The sequence below is a fragment of the Trachurus trachurus genome, assembly GCF_905171665.1.
Source record: "Trachurus trachurus genome assembly, chromosome: 22".
Lineage (NCBI taxonomy): Eukaryota > Metazoa > Chordata > Actinopteri > Carangiformes > Carangidae > Trachurus > Trachurus trachurus.
In genome coordinates, this window is record NC_139907.1 from 16,062,121 (window position 1) to 16,075,897 (window position 13,777).

The window sequence follows — 13,777 nt, forward strand, 5'->3', positions numbered from 1 at the left end:
ATCCAGTGTGTGTGTGTGTGTGTGTGTGTGTGTGTGTGTGTGTGTGTGTGTGTGTGTGTGTGTGTGTGTGTGTGTGTGTGTGTGTGTGTGTGTGTGTGTGTGTGTGTGTGTGTGTGTGTGTGTGTGTGTGTGTGTGTGTGTGTGTGTGTGTGTGTGTGTGTGTGTGTGTGTGTGTGTGTGTGTGTGTGTGTGTGTGTGTGTGTGTGTGTGTGTGTGGGGGTGTGTGTGGGGGTGTGTGTGGGGGTGTGTGTGGGGGTGTGGGGGTGTGGGGGTGTGTGTCGGTGTGTGTGTCGGTGTGTGTCTCTACACTTAGGTTTGTGCCAAACTATCTGTCTGAGCACTTACACCACCACACATAGGACTAAGTGATGGTGCCCCCCCCCCCCACTTCCCTTCTCTCTTTTTGTTTTTGGTGAGACTACCATCTGATTCTAATTATTCAGCAGGAGGAACAGGAAGACAGTTGACTAATTCACAGCCTCATGGAGTCTGTTGCCTTCGGCGCCAATAGACAGACTTCCATTCTCATGTGAAAGACGCTGTTGTTGTTGCTGCGTGTGCTGCCAGTCATCGCTCGCAAACACAATGACGGCCCCAGCGACATGAAACACATTGATAGAGAGATCAGAGAAAGAGAGATGTTATCGCGATTGAGTTTGAAAGCCAAATAGGTTTTTTTCCATTATGTGGTTAAAACATCTCTTCATCTCTGACTGTAGACCGACGTTTAATATTCAACACACGTGGCACAAGCCTCCTATTCATAATTTGTATCTACAAACAATGGAGCACTGTTAAGTCCAGAATGTAGAGTAACCTAATAACGAGAAGACGTATCAAATTACAACTTCATGTAAAATCTAGACCAAGATGTTCGCAGCGCAATCATATTGTTGTATTTTTCACACATGATTGATCCCATATAGCAGAACACGGTGTGTAATGTGTTCAGAGTCTAAAAAATTAGTGTGATGACGGATGATTTCTCTTCCCGTCAGTAAATGTCATGGAAAGACCAAAACCAACATTATCAGAACTCTATCAACTATTACTGCCTGACATGTCCAGCTTCTCTTTGGCTCTGAGTTTCTCTCCCATTTAAACCTATTTAGCCTACTTAATTTTGAATTGACATGCAGCAAGGCATTGTCATTTTTAGCAAACATTATTCAAACAGGAATAAACATTGTTTTCATTTGTTGGCAGACTGCTTTTAACTGCAGGATGATGTATGTGAGGCTGACTTGAATAAACCACAGAGTCCATGTTCTGTGCAATAAACAAACATGTCAGCTATTGTATGACCTGCTGTAAATGTCTGTGTGCATTGTTCCCTCCAGCGATGGAGAGTCATGGGGACTGTCTGATCAAGGTGGAGCTGACCTGCACCCACTGCCAGACGCAGAGCTGCAAGCGCGATGAAGACACTCACCTCATCCTCTGTCTCTGCGACGAAGATGAAGTCCTGGCCAGCGACAATGTGACATGTATCGGTATTGTAGGTATGTAGTTAACCCCAAGTAATAGGACTAGGTAATAGTTACTGTTATCTCAAATCATTTTAATTCGAGACCACAGATTAAACGTCTTTTTGTGGGGCTGTTAATTGAACCCCTTCTTCTTCTTCTCTCTCACCCAGCAGCTTCTCCTCGAGACCTAGCAACGCAGGACCCGATATCGACGTCACTGATCCTGGCAGTTGTGGTCTCCACCATTGCAAGCGGCATCGCGCTCGTCTGCGCCGGCGTCATCCTGAGTAAGAGACTCCTCCAGTTCTGTGTACAATCTGTGCCTTCCACCTTCCACCGGCTGTGAGCGCAGCTGGTTCACTGATGCTTCCAGATGTTACTGACAAGAGAAACAGGAGTACCTTTGATAAGTGTTGGTTTAACCTTCCTCTGGTGTTCAGGTCACCAGTGACCCGTTTTCAAGTTTTAAATGCATAGAAGTACCACATAAATTTGTTTATAGAATCAAGACTTTTTGACTTTGTCAGGAACCTCTATTTAAACAAAATAAAACATTTTTTTTTTTCACAAAGTTCTAAAATGCTCTGGTGAAAATTGTTACATTTGTGGTGTTAGGGTCAATTTTGACCCGGTTATAACGATAAGAACAATAATTACAGTTAAAACTGAAATCATAAGTGCAAAACAAACCTTTTCATGGATAAGGAACCCTAACAACATAACCAAGAGATGAGAAACAAATGAGATGATAAATAATTGTTTTTAGTGTGTTTTACAGCTGATTGAAGACTCGGGTCAAAACTGACCCGAACACCACAGATGGTAGCAGAAAGCTGACAAGAGGAAGGTTCAATTGAAGCCAAGGGTCATACTGACAAAAAAGGCCCAGGGGCCCACACCCAAAAATATTAAAACCAATATTTTCATGGATAAGGAAGCCCAACAATGTAATCAAGAGAAGAAAAACAAATTGGCTGAAAAAAAAATGTATTTAGTGTATTTTACAGCTGATTTAAAATACGGGTCAAAACTGACCCGAAACACCATAGATGGCAGTAAAAAGCTAACACAAGTGCCCTCCACTGGCTGTGTGCTGGATGATTAAAGGAGCCATAGGAAAGATATGGGTCCACATACGAACACTTTTTTTGTTGCAAGCACTTGTTTGAGGTGATGCTCTTCTTTCTCTGGCTGTAAATGTGGTAGAAATAAGCTCAAAGAGTGTGAAACAAAATTATTCTGCAAGTGAAAATTTAGATAATGGAGGTGAGGTCAAACGGCATATTGTTTATATCTTCTATTTAGTGCCTACAGGAGAACGATTGCTCCCATGGAAGCATGAAACAGTCGAGATGTACTGTAAGCCCATCTCAACGTATGACTAATGTACAAACACGACTGGATATGACAAGTACAAGCAGAAAGCTTTGACATTTAACGAGGAAGTTTCTCTCTCGTGGATGTGTACTGGTAAGATAAGATAGCACAGATTAAATGTCAGGCTGAAAATAAGCAAAACAAGAAAAAAGCTACAATCATGAGTTTATCTGAACCCCCGGGCATTGACTCTGTGATAAGAGTTTAAGAGATATAGCAGAAAGACTGCAGCTGTGATGCAGCTAAACGTTATTGACACAAAGCACTGTGATGTACAGGACGGAGGAGAGGAAAAGCAATGAGCATCTGTATCTGAATGAAGAACTCACTGGTGTTGTTGCAGATTTGGGTTAATGTGAGACAAGTGGACAGTCAGACATGATGTAAAAAGCTTTACCGATGATGAGTAAAGTGCTTAAAATGGGAATAATCAGGGAATTAACCAGTTCATGCAGTTTAAATAACACTCTATACATGAAAGAGACAGAGAACAGAGGGATAAAGAGACAACCACAATGTACTATTTAATATGAATTATAATATTCATGTTGTACAATAACTAATGTTAAATGTTGCATTTAACTTGGTCTAAAAAGCTGCTATGCAATATATACTGTTAGATGTTGACTTATATACTAAACCTTATTTTATGAACTGCAGACACTTCATATAAACACCATTTGTCTGCGGTTTTAACAACATGTGCAGTTATTTTGCAGTAATATAGGACAGTGAGGGATTATACAGCTATCTATGCTCTTTTTGCACCTTTGTCACCTTTTTTGCGTCTGCTGCAGGTAACTGGGATGGAAATCCTTAACATACTGGTCAAGCCGCTTATCCTACACCACGTGCAGTTCAAGGTGTTATGTATAGCAGGTTCCCTCTCTCTTTATGACAGCCTTTCCGTGGCCTCAATGAAATGGCTGAATATTAAGCAAAGTTAAGCCATGGAGGAGTCGCTCCCTCTTTCTTTCCCACAGTCGGTGTTGGTGGATCTAAACTTTGTGTGAGGGCCGCTGGAGAAATCTGCACAGCACTTCCTGCTGAAAATATCAGTTTCACTCAGCTCTGTGGGTTCAAACACAGACTGACAAGAAAACCAGTCATGGCAGACGCAGTGATATAAAATAAACCTCCTCTAAGGAAAGTGGTATTAGAGTAAAGCTGATGGATTAGAGGAGTTGTTTTTCCCATTCGCAGTGAGACCTGAGTAAGGTAATTGAAGTTTTCCAGTCGACCTTAAAGCAAAACATCTAAATACACTTGGGGCACTGAAATGGCATAAATAAGAAAATCAACCAAACTATGTCCATTTCCCTTGACATGATGGACTATTATGAGACTGTGATAATATTGATATTGGAAGTGGTTGCTACTGCACACATAAAATGCACATTTGGAAAACACTACTTTCAGGAGACGTATCAGAATATGTTGATAAAATGTAAAAAAAAAAAAAAAAAAAGGTTCTTCCTGCAGATGCAGGCAAAACTATTGGGACGCACTGTCCTTTCAGGACACGAGAGATCGAAGGAAAAGGGGCAACAGTGTTGTGAAAGGACAGATGTGTTTAAAAAGAATGGGGAACAGGAAATGCATTACTGGAATGGACAAGGTAGCAAAGGTTAACGCCAGCCTGACCGCCAAATATGAGTCATCGGAAAAATGTTATTTTCTAAAAAAAAAAAAAAAGTTCTGAACAGAGAAAACTTTTCAAACAAAGTGTTAGTGTATGTAACAACATTGCACACAGTCTGAGGTTTGGAAAGCTAAGCTAAACATAGATTCACTCTGTGTAATCAGAGCGTAATCAGACAGATACTAATTGCAGATGAACTGTGGAGTGTAACTGCATGAAATCGTACTCCTGTAATTACCAGACAAAGTGCAAACAGGGCACAACATACTGGGGCAAACGTCTTCTTTATGAAAAATGGGTTAAGTATTTAGCGTGCCTTCTTACTAATTGCATTGTGTGTAATTGTGTGAATTTGCAAGTGAATAAATCAAGTACTAAAACAAAGATGGTGGTCACCTGTGTGCAGTACCTGACATGCTTTGCTTTTAGAAAGGAAGATTGTTGTATCTATCAGGGGCTTTGAGAAAGGAAAAAAAAAAGACGCATTCACACACACACCCTTCAGGTTAACGGTGTCTCTCCACCTGAGCTCTCCCCCATGCAGGGAGGTAGTCTGTTCCCTGGGCGCCCCATCTCCTCCACCCCTTCCTCCTCCACCACTTCCTCCCCCCCTCGTCTCAACCCTCCCCTCATCCCAACTCCCCCGAGTCCCTAGCATCTGCACCGGGCGATGGCTCGACGGCACCTCTTACCTGCACGCAACGCCCCCCTCCCTGGCAGACTACCAACCTGCATCGGGGACGTGGGCTGCCTCCACGGCGGGTGAGTCCAAACTCACTGGCACAGACAGTCTAGGAGCAGTAACCAAGGAGAGGACATCCCACATGCATCCCACACAAAAAAACAAATTTTGTGCAGAAGGATTTACCCTCTGAAAGAGGAACTCCACTGATGTTTACACATCAAACTCTTCGTGGGGCCACTGCTGCAGATGTGAAAAAGGTTGTAGGCTTTTGTGGCTCCTGAGGGAACTTTGTGAAATCTCATTTAAAAGGTTGGAGCCGGGGAACTATAAATTTAAAACTGTGAAATTAGACAAAAAGTGAGGTTACAAGACCTCTGTTTGAAGCTGAAGGCTCAAGGCTTCCACTAGCATAATGCACCTAAATCTCCAAACCAAACTGACTGTCGAGTTGCATTGTGGGTAAAGGAGGCACCAGTTTCAGACAAGCAAGCAGAAAGCATGCAGTTAAAAAGACCATCTTTCCTGCTGCTTTCCGTTTGGAGCCTGACAGTGTTTGAGGGTGCAAGTCAGTGGAGTATTTTATTAAAGAACAAAATTAGTGCATATGAACCATTTAAAAATTAGATTTATATGTCATTTTTTAAATGGTTAATGTTGTTTTTACACTGAACAACATCCACCAATGAGATGCAGCTCGACCCCTCCTTGTGTTACCGCTCCTACCTTCAGCAGATAGTCAGGAAGTTGTTTCTACAACTTACATGCAAGTGTGGGGTCCTGGTGACATTCAGCATTATGATTGTATTTGTCATGTTCTTATTGTTTGTTTTTTGTTTTTTTGGTTATATAGTATATATGTATTTTTTTAAGTTCCTGAGACCTTTGTCCCTCTGTCTCATCTTTGAATCTAGTGTGGTGTCGCAGGAAGAACGACTTGCATGCAGTGAGGGGGCGTCTACAGAGTCCAGAGTACAAGCTGAGCAAGATCCGCTCCTCCACCATCATGACGGACTACAACCCCAACTACTGTTTCGCAGGGAAGGCCACCTCACTCAGTGAGCTGAAAGAAGTACCACGCAAGAACATCACACTTCTCAGGTAGGTCACAACGTCTCTTTGTGCGAATGCGGTATGTCAGAGTGCCTTTGTGTGTTCAATTGCCGTGTTCTTCATGTTTTTTTGTGTTCGTTTCTTTTCAGAGCTCTTGGCCATGGTGCATTTGGTGAAGTCTATGAAGGACAAGTTCTGGGGATAAGCAGTGATAACGGTCCCATGCAGGTGGCCATAAAGGTAAAGTCACTCGCACAATGGGGACAAAATTTACTAAAGTGCAAGTTCCTAGCACCTCACTGAGAATCATGTTCAGTACATATAATCCACTCAACTACATCCCACAGGGGTGCTGCTTCTAAAGGTCACATGAACGTGTGTGTGTGTTATTTTTATGCACTTTTTAAAGATTGTTTGCTTTGCTGCTACTAAATATGAAAACGCAATCATGTGGGGTTTTTTCATGTTAAATTAACCATTTTTATGCAGATATGAAATCAAATAGTGCTAAATAATCATGTCTGCACAAAATGATTGTTGACTGAAAAAGGAGAATTACATCGAAAAAGAAAGAGTCTAGTGATCTCCGTTTGGCTTTACCTGCTTTTCAATAGTCATCTGATTATAGATTTGTGTTCTTGTTAACGACAGCACACAAACGCCTCAAACTGCTTCTCTGGTCATTTCTACTCCACAGACTCTTCCAGAAATCTGCTCTGAACAAGACGAAATGGATTTCCTAATGGAGGCGCTGATTATGAGGTGCAGCACACTGTAGCAGCACACCGTACTGTTCGCTGTATAATTTAGTTCACACGATGATTCAGCCAATGCAGCCACCTTAAACCATACCAGCATGTGCTGCCTTTGTTTTCTAGCTCAGCGTGCTCCTCTGGGTGAGGGGAGATAACAGCCAGAGGCCGATTACTCACTCAGCAATCAAACCACAAGCATAACAATTACGGGTTGTTGTCTTACACAAGAGGCCAATCTGTTAAAAAAATAAATAGACGATGGTGTCTGCAGAGAGACATTCTGATTCAGTTAATTAAGTTATATTTTAAGACCTGAGTGATATTGATTGGTAAGTAACAGCAAGCTCCATATTTTATTGTAGATAACGTTTCGAGACAGACAGTCATCAATCCACATCAAAGGGACTTTACTAATTTAGATTAGATCACACAAATTACTCAGGTCACGTATGAGTTAATTAATAATAAATAAAAGAGCCAACATGAAACGTCTGTGACTGTCTCTAAAAGACCATCTCTCCGCAAGAAGAAACGGCATATCCAGTAAAATCTGTGTTTTGCTGTGATCCTCACATCTGTATTCTGTTATTCAACACATTAGAATAAAATGTTAACAAGTCAACCATCAACTGTTTGGCCCATCAGCTTTTTTTTTTTTTTTTTTTTTTTCAAAAGTTTCAACTCAACTCTGAAAAAGAAATGTACAAAACCTGTCAAGGGAAAATTGTTCAGTTTAGAATCTGCTCAAGCATTTAGGGAAACTAAGCATGCCCCCATTCAGGTTTTTTGACAGGTGACAGTTCTGTCCCTGTGCAGTTTCAAATCTACAATTACAGCCTGAATTGGTTTGAAGAGACACATTATAAAATTCCATTTATAGCATCTATTGCTGTGCTGGAAAGTCAACTTTGTTGTTTGTATATTTCAGAACAAAGTACTCAAAGTTTTACTAAGATCAGAGCTTCTCTCTTTTATTTGTATTGCCATGCCCTTTTTCTACTACCCATGTGTCCAGTATAAAAATATGCCCACTATCCTCAACAGCACATCACAAATGTGGTGCTAAGTGCTGTTTTCTGTTTGTCCACAGCAAGTTTGGCCACGACAACATTGTGCGCTGCATCGGAGTCAGTCTGAACATCTTGCCACGGTTCATCCTGCTGGAGCTGATGACCGGAGGAGACATGAAGAGCTTTCTGAGACTGAACAGGCCACGGGCTGTACGTCTGTACTACACCTGTCTGTGCTGCTGCTGCATGTGAATGTGTGTTTGTGGAGTACACTAAACTGAGGTGTGCCACACGCAGGGGCAGACCTCCTCTCTCACCATGCGGGACCTGCTGCGAATGGCCAGAGACATCGCCTGCGGCTGCCGCTACCTGGAGGAGAACCACTTTATACACAGGTTCAGATTCAGCCCCAGTCATTATATTACTGCTGAGAGCTCCATTTAAATAGCATGGGGATCAGCAACAGAAAAATATAATGCATCAGGGTTACACTCGCTCTTGTGCAATTGAGAGAGCTACATGTAAAAAAAACACATACTAGATATTATCATATGTTGACTTTTTTTTTCCTAGATATACTGTATATATTTGCTTGGATTTACTAGATTCTCTGTTGTCATTGCATGAGTATTATGTTTAATGTACACTATAGTGGCCAGTGCACAGTGTGTATGTAAATGTAAATCTATACAAATCAATCTTGTTTCTAAATAAAGATAAGTTGAAGTGTGAGTGCAGCTTCATTCTGTAACAGCTGCTGTGTTTTTCAGAGACATTGCTGCTAGAAACTGCCTGCTTACCTGTCCTGGACCTGACCGAGTAGCTAAGATTGGAGACTTCGGCATGGCACGGGATATTTACAGGTTTGTGTACAGGAGCTGCACCTTTGAAGTCCAAAGCAAACCAGATGCTTTACGATGATGTGTCTCATGGGAGTCAGAGTCCAGGCAGCACTGGGTTGATGTGGTAAATGGGGGACCACTTGAAAAGTGATCTAATTTTCCACTATTGGGGCCAGTCTGTAAAATGTTCTTACAGAGTTCATGACCTTGTGATATTTACCTTCCCTTCGAAAGCAATGACAAATGGACATTCCTAAATCTGATAGCACTGCTTTTTGTTTCCTTAGAGCCAGCTATTACAGGAAAGGCGGCCGCGCCATGCTGCCAGTCAAATGGATGCCTCCGGAGGCCTTTATGGAGGGAATCTTCACCTGCAAGACTGATACATGGTATAAACACGTGATATATATACAGAAAGGCTCCAAAGTAAATTCACAAAGAAAAACTGTTTTCAATTTAAATGCAGATGCAGTTTGCACCACAGTTTGAAACCTCTTGTTAAAGAGTTCATGATTTAGAGATCACACACATTTGTAGGTCTTTGATCACTGCTGAATATCATAATGTAATTAGCATATTATTCAAAGTTCACTACCGCGCTAGTGCAAATTTTCCTGACTGCAAACTATTCGGAGAAGGCTTGCACTGATATCTATTTTTATCTCTTTTTTTCCAATGACGTGAGAGAGCTGGGTGATGAAAAGTATGGCATCTCCTAATTACCACAAACCAATTTTCACAAACCGAGTAATTTTACAGCTAAGTAAAACCAGATAGACCTACTGAGAGTTCAAGGTTTAAAAAGCTGTATATCAACTGGGCATCTTCAGCTTCAACAGTGTCTTTATTCAAAACACAGAGCCAGCTGAGCAGTGTCCAAACCACTTCTCCAATGATGAAACAAGCAAAATATTTCACACAGGCCAAACAAAGGTTTGTTTCAAGATAAAGTCTGAACAAATCTGAATTTTTTTAGTTGGAACCAGAAATTTAATGTGGAGACAGTGGGTGGCATAGTTAAACAGAGAGAGGGGGATATGCTCAGGATCAGCTGCAAGTGAACCACAAAAAAATATATATCCAAGTTCTGCAGAGGGACATTGTTCACTTTTTGCTTAAAGCTGTTTGGAAGAGGAATCATTTCCCATCACGAATTTCTTCTGCAACAAATCAGAAATACAATCGCTAGATTGTTTGGCTTTCCATCATCTTACCAGAACTCAACCTCCGGGAACAACTGTGGGGAAATGCATAAATAGACAATACAAACTGCATTGTTCACCATCAGGGAGGGTCAAACAGAGCACTACAGTAATATGAAATAGTTATAGAACTGATATGAGACAAACAAAGTTAGTGTTGTGTGTCATATTTTATTCTATCAACATAATTTTTTTGACTTACATTCGTAAAAAATGAATGATCCAAGACCAACAAAGTTAAAGATTTCATTTGTTTTCTGTTTCGTGGAAGTGAACAGTGATTTTGTGAGATTTTGTGACATAATAAAACAAATTGTAACTGCTGGTCAGTAAGATGAAGAAGTAGAGAACAAACCACACTGAAGACCAACAGGAAGATTTGATGTTCAAAACAAATGTAATGGATTTTGATTTATCCTAATTCAACACTTGCCTCTCGCTGAGGACAATTGACATCTCGTGTTACTTCTGTTATGTGTTTAGTGTTGTACTCAGTGTGAGGAGCATGAGAGCGGGAAAGGTTTGAAGTCTTCCTTCTCCATCACCTCGAATGATCCAGGCCAGTCAGTTGTTGATCTGTGTCGCCCCCTGCAGGTCGTTTGGAGTGCTGCTGTGGGAGATCCTCTCTCTGGGCTACATGCCATATCCCTGTAAAACCAACCAAGAGGTGCTGGAGTTTGTGACCAGTGGAGGACGAATGGATCCTCCCAAGGGCTGCCCCGGGCCTGTGTGAGTACTTTGACCTTTTGCCCTGAACTGCACTTCAACACTGAAAGATCACACAGACCAGAATGTGTGAGTAAAAACATGCCATGTGCTTATAAGAGGACACTAAAGCAGAATGATACTCTTCTGAATCTGAAAAGCATATGTTCATTTCCATACAATTTTCTAATTGGCTACATTTATTAAAGATCGTCATTCTTTGTGCAACACTGTTACCATTATTATCATACACACAAGTTTTCTCTGCTTCTTTTCTCTCTTCAAAATGATGAACCAGCAGTGGGAGAGAAGAACATTTATTATTGTGTTACCATTTCTCCATTAGTATCACATTTACAATATAGTTTGACTGACATACTGTACAGATTAAACAATATATCTGTGTGTTTGTGTGTTGCTGTGCAGCTATCGGATCATGACCCAGTGTTGGCAGCACTGTCCTGAGCACCGACCCAACTTCTCAACTATCCTGGAAAGAATTAACTACTGCACTCAGGTTGAATCATATCATGTTAATTTTGCAAGAATATAATTGTCCAAATACAGTATGTTTTTATACTTATTTCAGTCTTCTTTTGCCTCCTTCTGATTTAAATACTGACTTTTATCATCTGTCCATCTCACTGCTTTTCATCAGGACCCAGATGTGATCAACACACCCCTCCCTGTGGAATATGGCCCCAACACGGAGGACGATAGTGGCACAGTAATCCGTCCCTCTGATCACACCTCCACCAGCCTTACTCCACTCCTGGTGTCTCACCCTGTTTCCCAGGATTCCTCCTCCCAGCTGGGGCTCTCACCTCTCGGGCTAAGTCCTACCCCGCTCCCCCCACAGCCCACGAAACCTCGACTGCTCCTCCAGAGAACCCAGCCTGTCCACCATGAAGTGGCATCGTGCCGCGAGGCGCTGGAGCCGTCCTGGGCCGAGACGGTTCCCGCCCCTGGTTTGTCAGCAGCTGCGGGCGGCCACTGGCTCCACGCCGAGCCTCCGCACCACCGGCCTTGCTCCAGAAACAGCTCCTCCTCAGGGAGCCAGAGGCTGAAGAACAAGACCAAGAACCTGTGGAACCCCACGTACGGCTCCTGGGTTTTGGAAAACTTCAGGGGGAAGAAGACACTGGCTCACACTCAGTCCATGCCGCTTTCAAGCTCCACATCCTCCACCGCCAACACACAGACCTGCAACCCAACCTCAGAGAGCAACGAGGCTGGCTGCGAAAGCGCCACCACCGCCCACCTCAGCCCCTCCAGCCTCTGCCCTCCCACGACTCCATCCCCTTCCTGCCAGGCTCAAGCCACTCCAAGTACGTCCTCGCACAAGACCCCAGCGAGTGGGACCGCGAAAGCTGGCATGGACCTGGCGAAGCTCCAGAATTTCCCCTGTGGCAACGTCAACTACGCCTACGACGAGCAAAGCTACGAGGCGGAGAGCCTGCCCCTGGTTATGCCCAAGGGCTCAGAAGCCATAACAAACACCAGCTCTGCCCCGAGCGTCTCCTCAGGGACAACCCTGGGACTGGCGTTAGGCCTCCATACCTCCTCATCCTGCATGCCTAAGCTGCTGCTGAAGCGCCACGCCAGCTACGGACACGAGGACGTGAGGAGACACACCAAAGCTGAGAAACCCACACGCGACCGAGACTCTGGCTTTTCTCTGTCTGAAGACCTCAGCGTTACTCCGATCTAAGAGATGGCCTACTGTGACAGGGGTTTGGATTGATATTGAAAATTGAAAATATCAATGAGCGCCTTGTCTGACAGGCTGAGTTTCAAGCTCTGGATGTCTGGAACAAAAAAGCATGACCATGAGGGCTCCACCAGTCTGAGAGCCACCGCATCAAATCATTAGAGCTCCTGGAATGCTGGAAAAAACACACTCAGATGCACACGAACCCTCCTCTGCACTGTGATACAGAGAGCCAGTGCTGGACTTTCTCCTTGGCTTCTGATACACTGGTAGCTGAACACTGAAGCTGAAACACTGGATGACACGCAGCCCTGCACTTTCCCAATGTCCACACTGTTGGTGATGGCTGCCGTAAATAACTGCTGTAGTTGGACTCCTCTTTTTACCTACTTTTTTGTCTTTTGAGTGTGTTTTATTTCACGACAGCTTTGGCAGTAACATGTGTTGCATAATTGTTAACAATAGATTGGAGTTTGTAGTATTAATTGTGCATTATGACCCTGACACGCCAAAAATACTGAGCTAACCGGGAAGCAAAACTCTAGGAATGTGCTTTATGACAAGTTTTCATTTCGGCGTTACGTCAGAAATGGCTTTTGTAGGCTAATCACAACTTCTTTGGTGTGGGGTTTGGAGTTTGTTTCATTTGTAATTTCATGCGCACATCAGCAGCTTGTAGTGCTTGTTATGTGACTCTAATTTGCTTTTACCCCAAATAATGTGAAAACACGTCCTCCAAAAGTACTGCAATAATGTGTCCTTAAGATAAGAGTATATCTTGTGCCTGAGGGTTTATTCTCGACCTTGGAAACAGCAGTGTGGAAGAAAAAACAACAACTTTCAACACAACATCCACTCACAAGATCATAAGCCCTGTAATTGTTAAAGGATAGTCTGTACATAGCTCCGTTTTCTCTCCCTGGCTTTTGACTGAGGCCTGGTTCGAGCACTCCGACGCCTTCCTAGCTGATGTGAGTAACATCGGCTTGGTGCTCACTGACAGCTGACGTCTGTTAACCTTGTTCATTTAGTCTCATGGGTTGTGTTCAATAGAAGATCAAAACCACTGTCATGTCTGTACTGTAAATACGAAGCTTTAACCAGCAGCTGCCAAGTTTCGAGTGTAGTCAGTGGGACTATTTCAAAGCCAGGCACAGAGACATAAAGTGGTCACTCTCTAACCCCAAATTGCTGGTTTTTGTCTTTTGATTCTTCCATGGATCAAAACAAACAAGGTATAATGTGTTAATTAGGGAGTTTTAGAGATGCTGGTTGGCATATTTGGTTAACTCTGGGTGGATTCGGGCGAGTTGTCTTCCCGTGTTTTTA

General features: G+C 42.8%; 1 protein-coding gene across 1 annotated transcript in view; it reads left to right on the forward strand.

Annotated features, from left to right (window-relative positions):
• Positions 1–12,448, forward strand: part of ltk (leukocyte receptor tyrosine kinase) — a gene marked incomplete at both ends in the record, with an annotated part of 49,081 nt that extends 36,633 nt beyond the window's left edge. Inside the window, 12 exons of the mRNA XM_083998593.1 lie at positions 1,341–1,502; positions 1,643–1,756; positions 6,085–6,271; positions 6,373–6,463; positions 6,921–6,985; positions 8,069–8,198; positions 8,286–8,383; positions 8,759–8,857; positions 9,124–9,219; positions 10,627–10,761; positions 11,164–11,254; positions 11,396–12,448. Coding sequence (XP_083854719.1) covers positions 1,341–1,502; positions 1,643–1,756; positions 6,085–6,271; positions 6,373–6,463; positions 6,921–6,985; positions 8,069–8,198; positions 8,286–8,383; positions 8,759–8,857; positions 9,124–9,219; positions 10,627–10,761; positions 11,164–11,254; positions 11,396–12,448 — 2,321 coding nt within the window. The remainder of the gene's footprint in view (positions 1–1,340; positions 1,503–1,642; positions 1,757–6,084; positions 6,272–6,372; positions 6,464–6,920; positions 6,986–8,068; positions 8,199–8,285; positions 8,384–8,758; positions 8,858–9,123; positions 9,220–10,626; positions 10,762–11,163; positions 11,255–11,395) is intronic.
• Between the last annotated feature and the right edge of the window lie 1,329 nt (positions 12,449–13,777).